Raw genomic sequence first — 19,393 nt, 5'->3', positions numbered from 1 at the left:
TCTGTGGGAACTGAAAGCCTCGTCGTTCACCCATGGAGCGGCTGGTGGTTCTGAACTGCTGACTTTGAAGAGCGCAGCTCAATGCATAGCCTCTCTACCGCCGGGGCGCCTTCAACCGGGGAGAGTGCTACAGGGAATGCAACAGCCTTGTCAGACTGACCAGGTGCCTCAGACTGTGTCTCACCAAGTCCGGAGGTGTCAGGTTGTGGTGACAGCAGAAGGGGATGGACTTGAGGAATCGGGTGGGTGTCACCGCCCTGCTCTGCAGAGCGCCCCTCCTCTTGTCAAACAGAAAGTCAAGCCCCACAAGAGTGGCTGCCCTGGGTCTGAACACTGTGTGTGGGGGGGCCTTAGGGGGCTGGGCCGGCAGGAAGGGAAACATCTTTATTGCAAGCAGGAGTGGGGCTGGAGGTGGGGGGCTCGGGCATCTCAGGGGGTTCCCATCACTCAGCCCTCATAGAGGTACCTGGATTAAACTTGGGGGAAGGGGTTTCTTCTCCAGGTTCATAATCAGAGGCCCTGATGTGGGGAGCAGGCCCAGAAAGGAGGGAGTGCTTGGGGGAGGGGGGCTTTGATCCGTTCTAGCAGGGGCACAATCGCTCCAGTGCTGGGGACATTTAGGGAGTAACTGATGGACTACAATAGACTCATCACAGCCCAAAGGTGGAACTAACCCAGTGGCCAGAGACAGACAGACAGGCAGCCAGAAGGGGGAACACAATCAACTGTTTCTCACTCTCAGCAAGGAACAATCTGCTGGTCCATGCTACCAAGTGGACACCCAGTGGACACACACTGGTGTGTGGAGTAAGCCAGGCCAGAGGGACGGAGATGGCCTGAGTTCACCATGGAAAGTGGACATGGCTAGTCACCTGGGGTGGCCTAGGGAGGTAGGGCTTAAACAGAAGTCCACTGACAGCGGAAGACTTTATCACAGCATAGTGGGTTATGCATTGGGCTGCGAACCACAAGTTCAGCAGTTCGAAACCACCAGCTGCTCCTGGGGAGAAAGATGAAGCTTTCTACTCCCATAAAGAGTTACAGGTTCAGAAACCCACAGGGGCAGCGCTACAGGGTCGTTATGAGTTGGAACCAACTTGATGACGTTGGGTGTTAAGGGATAACTGCGTTAGGTCTGTGGAAGACAGACAGACAGACAGACAGAAGGAGTCCTTCAGTGGATGTCATCTTCAGACTTCCTCTGACCCCCCCAGCCCTTGATTTCACATCATCACTCTGGGGATGCCCCATGCTTGTCACCAACGCTGCCCACCCAGCCTGACTGCTGAACAGACAGAAGCCATTTGTGCCCACAGCTGTGTGCCAGCCCCTCATCATCCCCCCATGACTTGGGGATGGGCCCAGAGTGGGTCTCAATTCCCAAGCACAGCGGACCCTTCCTGAGAAGTCCCAGCCTTGCACACCTGTCACATCCCCCTCACCCTGAGGCTCCTTAGGACCCCTGGAGGAGGAGGGACTGAGCCAGGGTCAGGGCACCAGGCTGCACCCCAAAGTGTTCTGGGGCACCCTGGAGCAAAGGGCTCTGCGCCTTGCCTCCTGGAAGGTTAGTGTCCCCGTAGGGTCAGCCCTAGTGCTTTGTGGCTGAGCCAGGCCCCATGTAGTATGGGCATGGCTCTGGGCCAGGGGCCAGGAGGGACAATGGGCGGCCGGTCCCACAGGCCTGCCCACCGGGGACGGGCCTTGCTGGCCCCTATCGCAGCCATTCTCCTTTGCACAAACGCAGGATGTGAGGCCTCCCCGGCCTGCCCGGGGAAAATCGGGGGAAGTTCTTCGAGGGGCCCTCGGCACAACCAGACAATGGCCAGCGCTAAGTTTAGCTGTGAACCAGGCTGAGTGCGAGGTTCACAGCAGTGGGTGTCTGTCCGCCGCAGGGACACCAGGAAGGAGAACAATGTTCCCTCTGCAGGCCCATTAAGCGCTGGAGCTCCTGGGTAGGTGGGGGTGGTGGGCAGCGGCCAGTGACTCCCAGAGGAGGGTTGGGACAGGTAGGCATAGGGAGGTTCCGAGCTGTTGTTTTCTATACTACGCCAGTTATCGCCTCCATCCGACCCCCTGCCTGGGGTCCCTCCTCCCATGGGGAATGGGCTGTGTGTGTGTGTGTGTGTGTGTGTGTGTGTGTCCCTCCCGCTTTTATCCTGTTCTACCTCCTTGTCCTCCTGCTCCCCCCCATCACACAGCCCCCCCTTATCTTCTGGTGTTTTCACTCAGATCTTCCCAAGGCTCCTTCATCCTGTCCCCCCCCCCGCCCCCTCCCCCCACAGGGCTTCTCCCTGCCTTGATGTCCACATGCCCCCCAGTCACTTCTCCTGTGCTTCTGGGCCCCTGATCCAAAGACTCTCTCCCTCACCCCCTTCCTTTTTGGGTACACCCCCCTCCTTCCCCCACTGGGGCTGCACAGCCTCTGCCTGTCCGGGCTGAACTGTGCTCTGCAGGCTTCCGGGGGCTGAGTGTGCAGGAGCAGTTTGCCAGGCCTTTCTTCCACCCACCTTTGGGTAGATTAAAACTCCTAGCCTTTCCATTAGTGTCCACCATTGGCACCGTCCAGGGCTATGTCAGGCTCTGTGCCAGCCCCTCTGGCCCTGCTCCTGCTCCCTCCAACCTCCTGGTGCCCTGCCACCCCACGCACCCAACCCCACTTCCTCTGCTTGCTCTCACCCTCCCCTAACCCCTCCCTCACTGGCCCCCAGAACACAAGGCTCCCTGGGGGGTGGCCCTCCTCTCATCCACCCCTCACGCTCTGCACACGGTGTGCTGACATACAGGGTGCCTGGCCGCACCGACAGGTCTAACAGTGCGGTGATTTCCCCTGATGGACGGTGCCTGTCCCCACCTGCTCCAGTGCAGAGAGCTGAGCCTGGGCCAGATCCTTGTCATGGGCCCCGTGTTGCCAGGAACCGAGTTCACCTGCTCGGCCTCCTTTCTGCCCTACCGGACCCTGGGCAGGCCACACGTAGTCTCTGGTGGACACCCTTAGCTGGTTTGTCCCCAAGTGCAGGGGAGGGGCTGGCCTCGGGCGCACGCAGGGCTCTGGCTGGAGGGAACACACCTGGAGGGAGTGGACAGGCTCTCCCTCCCGCCCCTCAGGCTTCTTTCATTTACATGAAATGAATTGTAAGGAGTGAAACTGGGCTACAGTTCCTCTGCTGCCAGGCCTGTTTTGGGGGCTCTGGCCACAGTGCACACTGAAAACTGGGCTGGGCTGGGCCGGGGGCTGGCTTCTACAGACCTCCCAGGCCCTGCTCCTCCCTGTCCCAAGTCTAAGGTGACCCAATTTTAACATTGGTAAAGCAGGACACCAGCGGGACACCATTGATCAAACTCATATCCTGGCAAAATAGCCACATGGCAGCCGAAAACGTGCACCCTAGCTTGTCGTGCATTCTTTCCAAAAATTGGGACTTTAAAAAAATGCCGCAGAAAAATTGTTAAAAATCGGGACTGTTACCCAAGTCCCCATCAACACCCCCATCAACACCCCCACGGCTCCTGGAGTCAGTGAAGAACATGCCCCTCTGCCTCTGGACTCAGGTGTTTAGGGCCGCCCATCTCAGGCCTGCCTCAGGGTGCCTTCAGCCTTAGTGGGCAGAGACATGGGGGCCCTGACCTCTGGAGCCTAGCTTCTTGCATGGCCTGGGGCAGCCTGGTCTGGTCTGGTTGGGTAAGGACCTGCAGGGTCACTGTTTATGGGCTGAATGTGCCCCCACCAACGTTTGTGTTGGAACCGGGTTGACTTGGCTCTGTTAATGAGGCCAGGTCAGAGTAGGGTGGGTCCTAGATCTTATCGCGGTGGAGCAGTGGAAGGAGAAGGAGAGACTCGGCCGACTCAGCAGCAAGGCAGACGCCAGCAGGTGTCAGTGGTAGAGGCACCTACAAGCCCAGGGATGCTGAGGACCACCAGCTACTAGAAGCTCAGAGACAGGAGATATGGCCGAGTGAGCTGTGCCTCAAGCTCTGTGGCGGTGACATCATCTGGTGCTAACTTGAGACTATTAAGAATGAAGGGGTGGAGTTTAGCCTGTCAATCAGATCACAGCTTGATGACCTCATTTGGAGGTGCGAAGGAGATGAATAGCTCACTGGAGGCCAGATACACGCTCTCCCTGTGAGACCTTCTCTGTTGACATGGAGCTACGCTGATGGAGCCACATGGAGACCCCTGCCAGAGCTGAGATGCTTACAGTGCCACTGGATCCACAAGACTCCCTACCCACTGGCCTGTGATCTTCCTGCATTCGGTGTCATTGCTTGTGTTCTGTGGGTCTGAAGAGGATTTTATAGATCGATATAAGACACATGGGCTAATATCAGATTTACGGACTTGATCTGGACTGGGCTGGGGTGTTCTCTCAATGTTCAACTGCTCTTACACACATATGAGTGTCTATGAATTTGTTTCTCTAGTCTACCTGGACTAAATAGCACATGCTCTTGGGGGGAAAGATGAAGCTCTCTGCTCCTGTAAAGCCTTTGGAACCGGCAGGTCCCATGTGTCAGCATGGGCTCAGGGGCCGTTAGTGAGAGAAGCAGAGGTGGACCGGAGAGGCTTCTTCCCTGGGACCACAGGCTGAGCACCGGTTCCTGGGCTCTGGAGCCCCGAGGAAGGTGCTTACCTGCTTCTAAACCAGCTCCCGGTGGCATCGGCTGTCAGGGCAGCACAAGGGGAGAGATGTGGCCACCCTCCCCGCCCCTGCCTGGCCCCTCGTTACCTGGGGGTGGAACAGCAGTGGGGATGGCCGCAGGTACTTCTCCTTGAGGACACCCACGGGGTCGGTCACCTTCCGCTTTTCTACCCTGCTGGACGGCAACACAGAGGGTTACGCACCCTACGGAGCTGCCCCCGTGCTGAGCAGGGAGAGCTCGCCACCCCTGCAGTCTGCACCCACCGGGGCTGTCTTGCTTTCCAGGACTCGGCCTCCCTCCTGATGCCTCTGCTGGGCCTGGGGGCCACCATGGCCACCCCGTGAACCTAGGCGTGCGCTCCAACCTGCACCCCCGCTCCTGGAACACTCTCACGCTGGCCCTTGTGTCTCTGGATCCCCTTCAAGTCCCATCAGACTGTATGTCCCTAGAACACCCCCAGGGGCTGCATGATGCTTTGGGAGCTTGACTGGGTGCCCTCCGGTGTCACCTGGCTTCAGAGCTCTGGGAGACTCTAGTTTCCTCAAAGTGCTCCCCCAGGCCCTGGTGGCCCCGTTTGCCCCCCACGTCAGCGGGAGGCAGACCGGACGGGTGCACAGCCATCCTCATTGGTGCTGCCTCAGCCTCTATCTCAAGTGCTCGCAGATAGCATGCTTCCAAAGACACAGCCAGCGGGGTTTTCCTAGTGACCCTGGGTGGCAGTTCCAGGGCCCCTGCGGGACATACAGCCTGGGGACAGGCTCTGACAGGGCTTAAAATCAGGCCAGGTGGGTATCCGGGTCATCTCTGTACAGCACACTCCTTCAGTCTGTCTGCCCAGGGAATCTTCCCAGAAACAGGACTCCGGGAGGCAGAATGCAGCATTGGGATTGGAGGAAGACTCATCAACCACTTGCGGCACGCCGAGGGCACAGTGCACTTGCTGCTGAGGGTCAAAGACCTGGGCCTTCAGGATGGGATGAAGGAAACGGAAGCCCTCACAGCTGGACCAGCGGGTAACAGGGTGATAAAAGCAGACGACCCAGACGGTCAAGGGTGGCTTCATGTTACTCGGGTCTTCTCACGATGCCCGGGGAAGCCACGGGCCAGAGGCCAAGGGAGGCAGAAATCTGCTGCACCAGGGTCACGAAGCCATGGTGTCACGGTCAGGATGATGGTGGCCCGGATTTCTGACGAGCGTGACTGGTTGTGAGGTGGACGCGGGGCCGGCTGTGCTCCTTGGCTTGCTGTGGTGCGACCGGAGGTTCGAGGTGGGTCAGGGCTGCCTCGATGGCACCTAATGACACCTCTGCGCTCGAAAGCTGGAGAAGAACCACGTCTTTGGCCCGCAGCATCGTCAGAGAGCAGCGAGCAGACCTCGAGCTGCCAGAACCAGCCTGCCGGCAGGAAGGACAGCCAGAAGGCTCCTTGGAAGTGGGGATGGTGAGACATCCCCTCAGTGGCCTTTTTGGACGTGCCACTGATCAAGGAGAGCAATGCTGTATGAGGCCCTCAGCTTTGCCCCAGGGGAGGGCCAGGGGAATTGCCAGGGCGACCATCGAACAGCTCACTCTGCTGGGCATATGGTGGCCATCGGTCAGAACCATTTGGGTGGCATCTCACATGAACTCACTGGTGTGAGCCTGTGGGTGGGACACGGTGTGTTCACGGCTAAGAAGGGGCAGCTGATGCCCTGTGGCTGGACCCTACAGCGCAGAGGGGAGCTGACCCTGAAGGTCCCCAAGTTTGTGCATCTTTCCAGGTGCTGCCAGGCTCACCTTTCTCCGGAGGGGTGGCTGGTGGGCTCAAACTGCCGGCCTTGCCATTTACAGCTGAAGGGGCAACCCACTCCACCCTCAGGGCCCCTAGCCTGGATGCTTGCTTCTCCTGGACGCAGCAGGTGAGGGGTGGCCCCTCCTCCCCTGGCTTCCTCTTGGAGGCCTGCACTCCTAGCATGTGTCACAGGTGCGTGTGTCCCAGGTGCCCCCCCTGTGCTGTGGCTGATGTCCTGTGCTGCCATCCATTCCGCCTCACCTCCGCCGTGCTCTGTGCTCCCTGCTGCCCGGCCCCAGCCCAGCTCAGTGTCTGGGTCCTGCCCTCATGTGGCCAGGCAGGTGTGGAGACTCCTGCTCTGGGGGCAGATTCCCTGCCCCCTGCCCGCAACCAGGCCGAGCTGCTGGCATGACAGGGAGAGTAGCTCAAGGGTACACTGGCCCAGCTCCTTCAGGATTCCCAGGCTTGGAGAAAGCCCTGCCTGGACTCCAGGGCTGGGGGTGGGGGGTTGGGGAGGGTGCAGCCTAAAGGAAATGGGCCGTGGGAGGTTGGGAAGGAGCAGGGTGGTGGCAGAAGGCTGGGCACAGGGTGCGGGCTGGGGCCGAGTGGGGAAGGGGGCCCAGGACCGCGGGGGCGGGCAGGTTGGTACCTGTAGATGGGGTCCATGAAGAAGGGCGAGGGCTTGGCGTAGTGCAGGGAGGGCTGTTGGGGCAGTGGCGCGGGGGACGCCTTGGGCAGCCCCTCGGCCAGCTTGCGCTCTCCGTAGACGTGGTTCTTGCGGGGCTCCCGGCCCCCTCCGTTCTGGCTGGCCCGGGCGCGGCTGCCAATGCTCAGGTCCAGGGGCTGCTCCTCCCCAGACGCGGGGGCGGCTGGGAGCTTGGGCATTGGCAGCACAGGCTTCACCTCTTTGGGCTTGGTGGTGAGGTCAAAGGGGCACTCGGTGCTGGGGCCTCCGGTCTTGAGGGTGTCCCGAGGTGACTTGGGCTCGGCCTTGACCAGCAGGTTGTGGGCGAGGGTGCGGTCCGTGAAGGGGTACAGGGAGTGGGGGAAGTTGGGCAGGAACTGGAAAGGGAACATGGAGTGATAAGGCAGAGAGCCCAGCTTCTTCTCCTGCATGCCCATGAAGCCCGGCCCAAAGTACTTCTCGGCGATGGAGGCAATGGCCTTGATGGAGTCGCCCGCGGCGCCCGATGCACTCAGCAGCTGCTCCTCCGGCGGCGGGAAGCAGGCGTGCTGGGAGTAGAAGACGGGCACCTCGCCCACGCCGTGCGGGGCCCCGGGGGGCGCAGGGCCGCCCCCGAACTCGGGCTTGCCCTCAGCTGCCTTGCTCTTGTCTTTGGCCCTGTCGCGGTCACTGTCCACGTCACTGTCCAGGTCCGAGCCGGTCCCTGTGGTGGTGTCCAGGTCGGTGCCCGTGGTGGTGTTAATGTCCTCAAAGTCGCTGCCGTCGGACACATCACTGTGCCTGGCCTTCAGCTTCTCCACGTACGCCTCCTCAAGGACGCCCTCAAACTTCTCATCCACCCCCGGAGCCGCCGCGGTGCCCTGGCCGGTGTTGCCCACGGCAGAGACCAGGGGCAGTGCGGGGTTCCCCAGGGGGCTGGGGAGTTTGGCGTCCTGGGTGTGGTTGAGGGGGCTCTTGAGCAGGGGCGTGGGAGGTAGCAAAGGTGGCCGGGGGTACAGGGAAGGCGGGAAGATGCCGGGGAAGCCGGGCGCGAGTGCGGGAAAGGCTGGGGGTGCCGCTGAGAAGGGCAGCCCGCCGGGGTGCGGCCGGGAGGGGAAATATTCGCCGAAGCCCAGGCTGGTGTGGTTAAGGGTGGGGGCAGGCTTCGCCTTGTCCAGCATGGGGCTGGGGGTGAGGGGCAGGCCGGGTGCAAAGATGCTGCCGGGCACGTAATGGTTCTTGCCCTCGCAGAAGCGCCGGTGCTTGTTGAGGGAGGAGGTAGTACTGAACATCTGCCCGCAGTCCTTGCACTTGATCTGCGTGCGGCAGTCCGCGTGCATGCGCTTGTGCCGGCACAGGTTGGAGAACTGCGTGTAGGACTTGTGGCAGACCTCACCTAAAACATCAGCAGAAAGCAACAACAAACACAATATGAAATTACCAGGAAACCCCAGGTCGGTGTGTATGTGTGTGAAGATGTGTGTGTGGCAGCATACTGTGGATGTGCATATGTGTGCATGTGCGTGTATGCACGTGTGTACATGCATGCGTGTGCACTGTGTACATGTGCATGTGAGTTGTGCAGGTGTGGGCATGCATGCATATACATGAGTGGGCATGCATGTACGTGTGCACGTGCAGATGCATCATGCGTGCACATCAATCCATGAAAGGTGTGTGCCCACGTGTGCATGCACACATGAGTATGCCTAGGTGTGGGTACACAGATGTGCGTGTGTAGGTGCAGGTGTGAGGGCCCTGCATGCCTGTGTGTGTGTGCACATGTGTGCCTCGCTCCCTGGGGCTGCCCTTGGTGGAGCACCACAGACTTACACTGGCATGGCTGTCTCTCTGACCATCGAGTGGATGGGTCACAGGGCCCGGGGGTCCCGGTAGGATTAACAAGCACCCTCTTTCTGCCTTTCCCTCAGCAACATGGGCTGCCCAGGAGAGATGGCTCAATTCTGCTGGATGATGGGCCTCTCACTGAAGGGTAGGGCTGTGGAGGGCTGTGCCCTACTCCTCAGGGGGCTGCTGAGCCTGGGGGAGCGCTCCTAAGGTCCTTCAAGATGGCAAACCCTTCCCCCTAGTGCAGGCTCCACAGCTTCATGCAGTCCACTCAAGGCCTCTTACCCCAGGATGCCCCCTACGTCCATCCCTGTCAGTCACAGCTGCTCCAGTGTGTGTGTGTGTGTGGGGGGGGTAGACGACTATCACCTCCCACTAGATCTTGCTTCTAGAGGTTCCAGACAGCCCTTCCTTCTTTGCCCCAGGCTTGTGAGTCCTATTCTGCATGCGGGCAGCCTCAGGAGGGGCCCTGGAGAGTGAACACTCCAGGGTTCTTAGGAGGTCTTGGCTCTGGTAAGTGAAGAGGACATACAACACATGTACTGCGCACACATAGTGCATGCATGCGCGAACAGCACACACACACCACACACAAAATACAGGCACACATCACACACTCACAGCACACACAGTGTGCACACATGCACACAGTACACACAGCACAAACACAGTACATGCATGTACACATAACGCACAATGCATAAATGCATACACAGCAATGCACGACACACACATAATTCACATATGAACACGGTACAGGCACAACGCAAACACAATATATGTATGCCCATACAGTACACTCACAACACATCTACAAAGTAGGCATACACAAAGTACATGCACAATGCAAGCACAATATATGCATGCCCATACAGTACACACAACACACAAAATGCACACATGCACACAGTGCACACATGCACAACAAACAATGCATGCACGAATACATAGCACATGCATAATACACCCACAATGCAGGCATACATACAGTAGGCACACAACACAAACATAATACATGCATACACCCAATGCACATTCACAACACACAATGCATATATACACACAGTACACACATAATGCAAACACAAGGCATGTATACATGCACAGTACATGCATAATGCACAATGTATACATGTACACAGCACATGCACACACAGCACATGCATAACACACAGTGCATGCACGTACACATAGCACATGCACAATATACCCACAATGCAGGCATACACACAGTAGGCACTCAACACAAACATAATACATGCATACACCTACAGCACATTCAAAGCACACACAATGCATGTATGCACACAGTACATGCACAATGAATACAATACATGCATTCACATGCAGCATATGCACAACACACAATGCATGCATGCACAGAATACACACACTGCACATAATGCACACCACACATACACGCACTGTACACATGCACTCAGCACATGCACACACAGTACATGCACAACACATATAGAATTAAGAATGCACACATAGTTCACATATAATACATACTCAACAATATTCTCACAGTTGCTCTTATGCTGGTGCATGCATCTACTATGCACACAGAACACACACACACAAAATGCATGTATGCACAGACAGGTACACGCACATGTACTCACCAATACTTCTTACATACACAGCCGCTCCTACGCTGGTGCATGTATCCACCAGGCACACAACACACACAATGCGCACACACATGCACATACATAAACTTGCCCACAAGGCAACACAATACACACACAATGCACACATGCACATAACACACACATATACAGGCACATCTGGATACACATGTGCAGGAGCACCCACAACAGGAGCTCCATAATACATAGGCACACAGAAGCACATAAAATTCAACCACTCACACATATCCACATACAACGCACATGCACACCCCCGCATCTCATACTCACACGAGCACATGCATGTACACCCACCCTCTCTAACAGTGTGTGTGTGTGTCTCTCTGCAGGGCAATTTGCCTCCTACACGCAGCCCTAGTGGAAACAATGATTCCAGCATGTTCCGAGCTCTCCGCAGTGCCCGGCCGGCCGGTGTCATGCTAGGCTGCCTGGGAGCCTTTTCTCTGCGATTACCATGCTCTCTAATCACAATATCTATTTATATTAGCCGCTCGGCCTTCCTGGCTGTCTGGCGTGGCGGGAAGTTTTCAAGGCTGAGGGGAGAGGGACTTTGCCTCATTTAATCAAATCTGCCCTTTTGGGGAGGCTGCTCACCGCGAGGGCCGCTCCGCAGGGAGAGTCTATAAATACCTTGGCCACGGGCTTCAGGCAGGGGAGCGTGGCTGTGGCTAACTCAGGGACTCTAGCTGCGCCCTGGCCCAGCCAGCATCTCCGTAGCTCCTGAGCTCAGAGCTAGCCATCTGCTCTGGGTCCCTTCGGGTCCCACAATCTTCTCACACTCCATCCTAAGATGGCCTTTAGGGACACTGGGCTCACCACAGGAGGAGCGGAGGTCTGGAAGCTGAGGAGGCCTGCCAGGGCAGAAGGAGGCCCAGCTCGAGGTGGGGTGCGCTCCTGGTCAGCAGTCTCCTCACTTTATAGTGGGTGCACAGACACATCCCAACACAGACACACACCCCCATGCTCACACACACTCACAACACATCCACGCACATGCAACCACACACAGTCACAGGGGTGAGGGACCATGGCCACCTGTGAAGACTGCAGCGTGGTGTGGGGGGGCTCCCCATGTTTGCCTGCTGTCTGTTTAGGCCTGCTCCCTGCCCAAGCCCACAGTGCCTGGGAGATGCACTAAGCTAGTTTATAAAATCTGCGTTGCCCTGAACCAGGCTCGCAGAGGCACACAGACAGCCCAGGCTGGGGTCCCCTCATCAACGTCACCCCTTGACAAAGAGCCAACCCAGAAACCCAGACGAGGGCACTGGTGCTGGCAGGTCCTAGGCCCAGGTGTCCCAGTCCTCCCTCTGCCTGTCAGGGTTTCCTGAGCTGCTCCGTGGAGCCTGAGGGGGTGCTGTGGCTCCTGGGCTTATCATGAGCAGGATCCGACAGCCTCCCAAAGGCTCATTTTCATGCCCATAAAGCCAATAGCCGTTAAGCCTGTGGACCGTTTTCTAGACTCAAAGCTGGCATTAAACCTGAGGGCTATGACCTAACACATCGATGGATGCTCCTCCCACGCTGGGCATGTTGGGAGGTTGTCTCTCTCCTTCCTGGAGCAGCCTGCTGAGAGGACCCCTACTGGTGCCCGAGATGATGATGGTGGGGGCCAGTGAGTAGGTGTCCAGTCCCCCATCTGGAGGATCCAGTAGGTTGGTGTTGGAGTCCTGAGCACCAATATCAGCAAGACCCCCTACCCCCAGTCCCTAGCTCCAAGATCACCTCCCCCAGCCAGTTCTTCCCATGGATGTTACTGGTCCAGGGGCTGAGGCCTCCACCCCAGGGCAGGTGCACAGCCCTTGAGCTAGATCTCTGATCTGCACTGTGACCCCAGGGCCTGGCCAATAGGTGTCCCGATGCCTCAGTTTCCCTCTCTGTCAACTGGAGGGGCCACTGGCCCCCACACCACGGTGGGTTTGGTAAGGGTGCCGTGTGCAGAGGCGCGGGGAGCGCTGGGTCAGCACATTGCATCCATGACATGGAGATGGCGCTGGTGTGGCAGGCAGGGACCATCAGCGGCTCCCAGGCTCACTGAGAGGCAGGCCCAGGCCACAGCATGGGCCTTCCACACCCTGTGACCCGACCCCGACACCTTCTTGCTCAAGCCCCAAGCACACCCGCCCCTGGCTTGCAGGCCCCCATCCTGAACCCCTTCTCAGATACCTCATGGTGCCGACTCTGTGCTTCCTTCCAGTCCCCTGAGCCCCTTAACCCCACACCTCTGTTCCCAGGCCCCTTGAACAAACACCACCAAGTCCCTGACCTCTCTAAGCTGGCATCACTGTGCCGTGCCCTGAGCTCCTTCATCTGGTCCCACACCTCTGTTCTCTGAAGAATCCTTTTACCCAAAGCCCATGCCCCCTGAGCCTGCTGACCACCTCCTTCTGCCCCCACCCAAGGGAGGGACACCTTTATTTACAGGGCCCCACTGTGGGGCTGAGCACTTGACTGCAGCAGGCATTGAGGGTGACCCTGGAATCCAGGGGTGTGGCGGGGAGAGGCACAGGGGCTGTGGACACTGGGCCCACCTGCCTGCTAGCTGCTTCCTGCCACTGCAGAGTGGAGCCAAGGGCCAGGCGCACGGAAGGGAAAGGCAGAGGGTGGTGCTCCATCAGAGCAGGGCCGACGGGACGGAGGGAGCAGGCCGGCGGGGACGACTTACATATGAAGGGCTTGACAGTGCTGTGGATGTGTTTGTGCTGCTTGAGGCCTGAGGACGTGGCGAAGGTCTTCCCGCAGTCAGGGCAGGCGTGCGCCCGTGCGCCCACGTGCTGGGAGCGGATGTGCCGCTGCAGGTTGCTGGGGTCCGTGAACACCTGGGGAGACAGGTGCCATCAGGCATGATCGCACCCCCCCACCTCCTGCCCGTGCCAAAAGCCTGCTGGGACAGGCCCTGCTGTGACCCCTGAGCACCCCCTGCTCCTGAAGGATGCTGGCCGGGGCTGCAGCCTACACAGCCGTGCAACCATAGGTTTCCATGGACTGGCTTTTCAGAAACAGCCAGGCCTTTCTTCCTAGGCTTCCCCAGCACCGAACACAAGTCCCCACAGACCCACGGTGGGAGCCCCACAGGTGCACGGGCCAGGAATGGCACTGGTTTCTCCCCTCAAAACCCCTGCCGTCTGACTCACAGACCTGATAGGACGAGGTGGAAGAACACTGTGAGTTTCTTAGACTACAAGTCTTCATGGGAGTCGAAAGCCTTGTCTTTCTCCCAGGGAGCCGCTGTCAGTTCCCAACTGTGGACCCTGGGGTCAGCAGCCCAATGCATCGCCGCCATGCCTCAGGGCCCCCAGGGCTTCCCTCTCTGAGGGTGAGACTGTGACCACTGATCCCGACTTCCCCTTCTTTCTGAGTCCCAAGAAAGCACTGATGGCTGGGTGACCCGAGACAGGCACTGCAGCCAACGCACATGGAGCCAAGGGCTTGGGCTGTGAGGCTGGGGCCCAGGTCCCTGTCTCGGTCCTGTGTCACAGGCTTCACTCTGAGGTGCCCTTTCCTCTCCAGCAAATAAAGATCCTGACGGCCTTCGTGGCGGCTGAAGCCATGCTGACCTACCCCAGGGCAGACGGAGTGCGGCAGGGCCCCTGGTCTGTCTGCAGCCTGGAGGCCAGGTGTGTGCGTGAGCGGGACAAGCAGGCAGGCCCACTCATCTGCCCCCAAGGCCACACAGGTGTGTGAATGAGGCAGGTGTGTATGTTCACCCGCCTGTGCCCAGGGCCCCATGCGTGAGCGACGTGTGTGGGTGGGAAGGGGGCAGGCGCACACACTCACCCGTCTGTGCCCGAGGCTCCGCGTGGGCAAGGCAGGCGGGTGCGCTGGCCTGTCTGGCCCTGAGCACACGCATGCACGCACACATTCTTACCTTCACGCAGTTTTCACATTCGAAGCGCTTCCCGCTGTCATGGGACATCTGGTGGCGGATGAGGTTGGATTTCCAGTTGAAGGCCTTGGGACACTGGTCACACTTGTACTCCCGCTCCTCCGTGTGGACAATCATGTGCTGCTCCAAACTGCGTGCGCACAGGGCGTGGGGGGGGTCACCGTGGGCCGCTCTTCTCGGCGGCCCACCCGTGGGGCTCCCACTACTCCTTGCTGGGGACCAGAGCAGGCCTGCCATTGCCTGGCCCCTCCTCTCCAGACAGGGCATTGAGGGGTGGGGGTGGGGGCCCAGGAAGTGATGCCAAGATTGAGCCCAGGTCAGAGGTCAGGCCATCCCAGGCAGCCAGAGACTGGCTGGGACCACCCCCACACCAGGCTAAGTTTGAGCTTCTGGAAAGAGGGGTCCAGAGCTTCAGTCACCCACAGGAGAGCCAGGACACCCTTCTGTTGTCTGGGAGGGGTGCGCTCCAGCTGAACCATCCCCACTCTGCCACACCCGTGGGAGGAGTGGGAGAATTGAAGGTGGGTTTGTACTGAGCCTTCATGGGGTCAGGGACCCCGGCTGCTCAGGGGCGCCCTCTGTGGTTGAGCAGAGGCTATGAGACCCTCCCTGGGGTCGGCCGCACCTCCTTCTGGCCCAGGTATGACCGTTAATCTTCATGAGCCACGGAGAACTGCATCACGGCCCGTTAATTATGGGCCCAGCCATCCATTAAGAGCGGAGGCACGGGGTTCTTTACCATCAGGAGATTGTATCTTTTCCCTGTTGTTAATTGTGATTTATGTGTTTATTTAAAGAAAACATGGACCCTCTAGAGCAGCCTCCCCGCGAGGGCCTCGGGAGGGATTTGCTCACACACTGCTTGTGGCCATCATCTGCTGGGGAGGGTTTCCAGCCTCCGGGAGATGCCCGGCGCGGCCAGCACAGGTTCCCAGGGAGCATGTGGCTGGCTCCACGCTGCGTGGCCTTCTGCCCAATGCTGCCAAGCTGTCTGGGGAGTTTCCCTGGAGAGGGCATCCTCCTGGCTTGAGAGCACTGGACTGAGTGACCCAGCTTCTCCTTGCCCCCAGAACTGGGGACCTCTTCCCATGGGAGATCCCCCACCCCAAGCCCTACACCCCTCCTGTGCTATCAAGACTTCACACGCCACCAGCAGAGGTAAGGACTGGCCGGCACCTTGGTGTTCCTGCACTCCCCGCTGTCTGAGAAACCCTGTCCCTGGGGGGTGGAGGTGGGAGGCACATACACGTGCTGCAGCAGTGGGCATGTTCTAGACATGCCTCATGCTCTCTGTCCATGAGGAATTACATAGGGGCCAGCTGCATCCACCCAGAGACCCACAGAGTGTCCCCAGGCAGGGCTGCATCCCAGAACTGGTTCTGATGGGTCGATTTTCACAGACCAGGGACCAGCGTGCTCAGACCCCCTGGTGTCTGTGGCCCAATTCCAGTTAGGCGGCAAGGACTGGGGTGCCTTTATCCCACCTGTCCCTGAAGCCCCAGGCCTGTCTGGGAGGGTAGGGCTGAGGGACGAGGTTGACCTCTGCCCCTCCTTGGGTCCCAGGGTCCTGTTTGGATGGAGCTCCGACTCCCGGTGGTCAGGGGGTGTGGAGGGGAGAAAGGAGGGGGAGGAGGGATAATGGAGTTGGGGAGGAGGATTGAGGTGAGAGGGGGAACTACAGAAACAGAAGGCAGAAGAGGGGCAGGGGTGTGGGAGGGAGGATGGGGAGTAGAGGGGAGAGGGAGCAAGAAGGGAAGGAGAGGAAGGGGGAGGAGGAGGAGGTGGAAGGGGAGGAGGGCAGGAGGGAAGAGGGGTGCAGGAGGAGGAAGTAGCAGAGGGAGGAGGGAGGAGGGGTTCTAGAGGGAAGGAGGGAGTGGAAGGGGAGGAGGGCAGGAGGGAAGAGGGGTGCAGGAGGAGGAAGTAGCAGGGGGAGGAGGGGTTCAAGAAGGAAGGAGGGAGGAGGAGGAGGGAGTGGAAGGGAGGAGGGCAGGAGAAAAGAGGGGTGCAGGAGGAGGAAGCATCAGGGGGAGGTGGGAGGAGGGGTTCAAGAGGGAAGGAGAGAGCAGCAGGGAGGAGGGAGAGGGAGGAGGAGGAGGTGGAAGGGGAGGAGGGCAGGAGGGAAGAGGGGTGCAGGAGGAGGAGGCAGCAGGAGGAGGGGGTGCAAGAGGAGGGAGGAGGAGGGCAGGCAGGGCTGAGGCACCTGTACTTGTTGGGGAACATCCGCTCGCAGTCCTTGCACTCATGGGCCTGCCCGACCCCGCTGCCCGCACTGGCCAGGCCCTCGGACTTGAGGTCGTCGGCCAGGCCCTGGTAGAGCGCAGCGCCCACGGAGCCGCACGCGTACTTCTTGTGGCGCCGCAGGTCCAGCTTGGACTGGAAGAGCTCGTCACAGTTGTCGCAGCGGAAGGTGTGCTCCTCTGGAAAAGAGGGGGCGACGCGGAGTGGGCGCCTGGCCAGCTCCGGCCCTGCAGGGGGGCAGGGCCCCCACGGTTAACATCCCACTGCTGCCCACACTGGTCTCTCCGGCTGCCGCACTTCCAGCCATCATCCGGATCCTGGGAGTGGCCACCTGGGGGGTGGGATGGGGACTGTGCAGACTAGGGACCCCGGGAGGTCCCCAAGCCCTGGGTCTGGGCAACACAATGGGCTGACTCCCATTCCTCCACACATCCCCAGGCGGGCGGCCACGGCCCAGGCGCAGAGCTTGGGAGCAGGGCAGGAAGTCAGGCCCAAGTGCTTTGTTTATGAATCAGGAGGCAAAAGCCTAAGGAGATCTAATGTGTGTCATAAATTACTGTCGTCAAGGTCAAACAAATTAAAGGGGGGGCAGCTATTATTAAGTTTACGAGGCGGCATCCTGACCACAGTGCCAAGCCAAACAATCCAGTCGAGAGCTGTAAATCTCCCGGGGGAGGCATGGGCTCATCCCCAGCCTGGCTGCTGGCTGCATGGGGCAGTAGCTTCCCCTGGACCCCGGACCCCTGCCCCCTCCCCTCCCCAGGACAATTTGGGCCCACCCGGGTCTGGAGGAAGCCCAAATGAGCAGAGAGGTGTGTGTCCCTGTGCTGCTGGGCAAAGTGTGTACAGATGTGTGTGTGGGGTGGTGTGTGCGTCCGAATTTGCAGTTGTGTGCATGGGTGCATGCTGTGCACTTATGGCTACTGTGTGTGCATGCATGTGTGTACTTGAAGGTGTCTGCTGTGTTTGTGCACCTCTGTATGAATGTGTGTGCCTGTGCTTGCCCCCGTGCCTGTGCGCATGCCTAAGTGTTCATAGGCACCAATGCTAAGGAGCATGACTGTGTTTGAACCTGTGTTGCTGCCTGTGTGTGTCCATGTGTGAGTGTGTGTGCATGGATATTTTCACACCTGCACACAAGCCTGTCATTTCTCTGTGTGTTCATGTGTGTAACTGTGCCTGCATGTTGGTGTGTGTGTGAATTTGTACACACTTGTGGGTTCATGTGTGTGCATCTATTCATTTCACCATGCATATGTAAATGTGTTGCATGCATCCATGACATTCATGTTGCTGTTTGTATGTTCAAGTGTGTATGTGCTAGAAGCCAATATGTGTTCATATGAGTCATCTGCATACTCATGTTTATGGGCATGGGCTGCTGTTGGCACACGTGTGCATTTGTGTAAATGTGAGTGTGAGCATCCTTATTACATGCATGCACATGCATGTGGGCATGCATGCATTTGTGTGGGTCTGTGTCATGGATGCACTGTGTGCGATCCTGTGTGCATATGAGTGTGAACCTGCACGCACGTTGTGTGTCGCGTGTGTGCACTGGGTGTGCTTTTGCACACTCCTGATGGACAGCTGGCTCTGAAATGCTGCTTGCCTACCCTGCTCAGGAGATGTTGGATGACCCCCATGGACTCCTCCCATCACAGCATTAGCCTCCAGAGGCCGTCTTCCTTCATGGTTTGGGCCAGAGGCAATGCTCGGGTGTCGTGGGCCAGGAGGAGCCCTGGAAACAGCCTGACTGGGGGCCAGAGAGGTCATAATACACGGACCCTCACCTCAGCCCCAGAAGTTCTCATTGGCTGGTTCCTGGGCTGTCCCATCAGCCACTTACTGGAGGAAACAGACCACGAAGGAGCGGTGGAGGCAGCTGGCCCAGCAGCCAGCCCTGCTCAGGGCCTGTGTCCTCTGGTCTGGAGGTCACTGTGCACCTTAGCTGAGGGTTCTGGTCCCTGTGCCAAACAGCTCAGGCAATGCCAGCCACAGAAGACTGGGGCATGGAGGGGACAAGGCAGGTGGCCAGGCCAGGGAGCCTGCACCAAGCTTTGCAAAGACAAAAGCTCATAGGAGTCACCGGGATCCTGGCTCCATGTGTCACAGCTAGGTCCACTGAGTTCCCAGCACCAGGGGGCCTGCAGCCTGCAGAGGGAGCTGGCAGAGAAGATTCTAACTCAAGACCGGTCGGAGGGCTTACTCTCCGCAGTGGCAGGGTGGGGAGCGGTGACACAGGGATGCACACCCAGACACAGCCTCTCTTGGAGCCTACAAAGCACTACACTCAAACTACAATTCGAAAGGTCACCGACTTCCAGGAGCAATGTCTGTGGCAGGGACCCCATGCGGCATGAGGCCAGCACTGGGTGCTGCCCGGAATCTCTGGGTGGCAGGCGCTCTTGTCAGCAACACCCGCTCTTCACCCATCGAAGCCTGTGCCAGCTCAGGAGGGCACTTGGCCTGTGCCAAGTAAAACTAAGAAACTGAGGCTGGGCTGAGTCAGGTAGCCCAAACGTCCCTGTTGGCTTGGTGCCAAGCGGCAGGAGGGCTAAGTTCCCGCGTTGCTACAAGGGTAAGAAGCAACACAGTGTGGCCCTGTGTTTGGGATGCGGCCACCTTTGTGGCCTTCACCTGTGATCACCTGGGATGAGCCTTGATAGCTCAGCCCAGAGGGCTCATTCTCCA

The 19,393-nt window shown here is 58.8% G+C and overlaps 1 protein-coding gene across 3 annotated transcripts in view; it reads right to left on the bottom strand.

The window, feature by feature from the left end:
* PRDM16 (PR/SET domain 16) overlaps positions 1-19,393 on the bottom strand; it is a 379,959-nt gene that overhangs the window by 13,652 nt on the left and 346,914 nt on the right. For 2 of the 3 annotated variants that reach the window (XM_075550278.1, XM_075550299.1), the window contains exons 6-10: positions 16,662-16,878; positions 14,444-14,591; positions 13,241-13,394; positions 7,061-8,471; positions 4,728-4,815 (exon numbers count right to left, since the gene is read on the bottom strand). In XM_075550278.1, coding sequence (XP_075406393.1) covers positions 4,728-4,815; positions 7,061-8,471; positions 13,241-13,394; positions 14,444-14,591; positions 16,662-16,878 — 2,018 coding nt within the window. The remainder of the gene's footprint in view (positions 1-4,727; positions 4,816-7,060; positions 8,472-13,240; positions 13,395-14,443; positions 14,592-16,661; positions 16,879-19,393) is intronic. The other variant, XM_075550289.1, reaches the window with a different exon arrangement.

This window comes from Tenrec ecaudatus, chromosome 1 (assembly GCF_050624435.1).
Source record: "Tenrec ecaudatus isolate mTenEca1 chromosome 1, mTenEca1.hap1, whole genome shotgun sequence".
In the NCBI taxonomy this organism is placed as follows: Eukaryota; Metazoa; Chordata; class Mammalia; order Afrosoricida; family Tenrecidae; genus Tenrec; species Tenrec ecaudatus.
The sequence above is the reverse complement of the archived record's forward strand: the minus strand, read 5'-3'. Positions and strand labels throughout refer to the sequence as shown.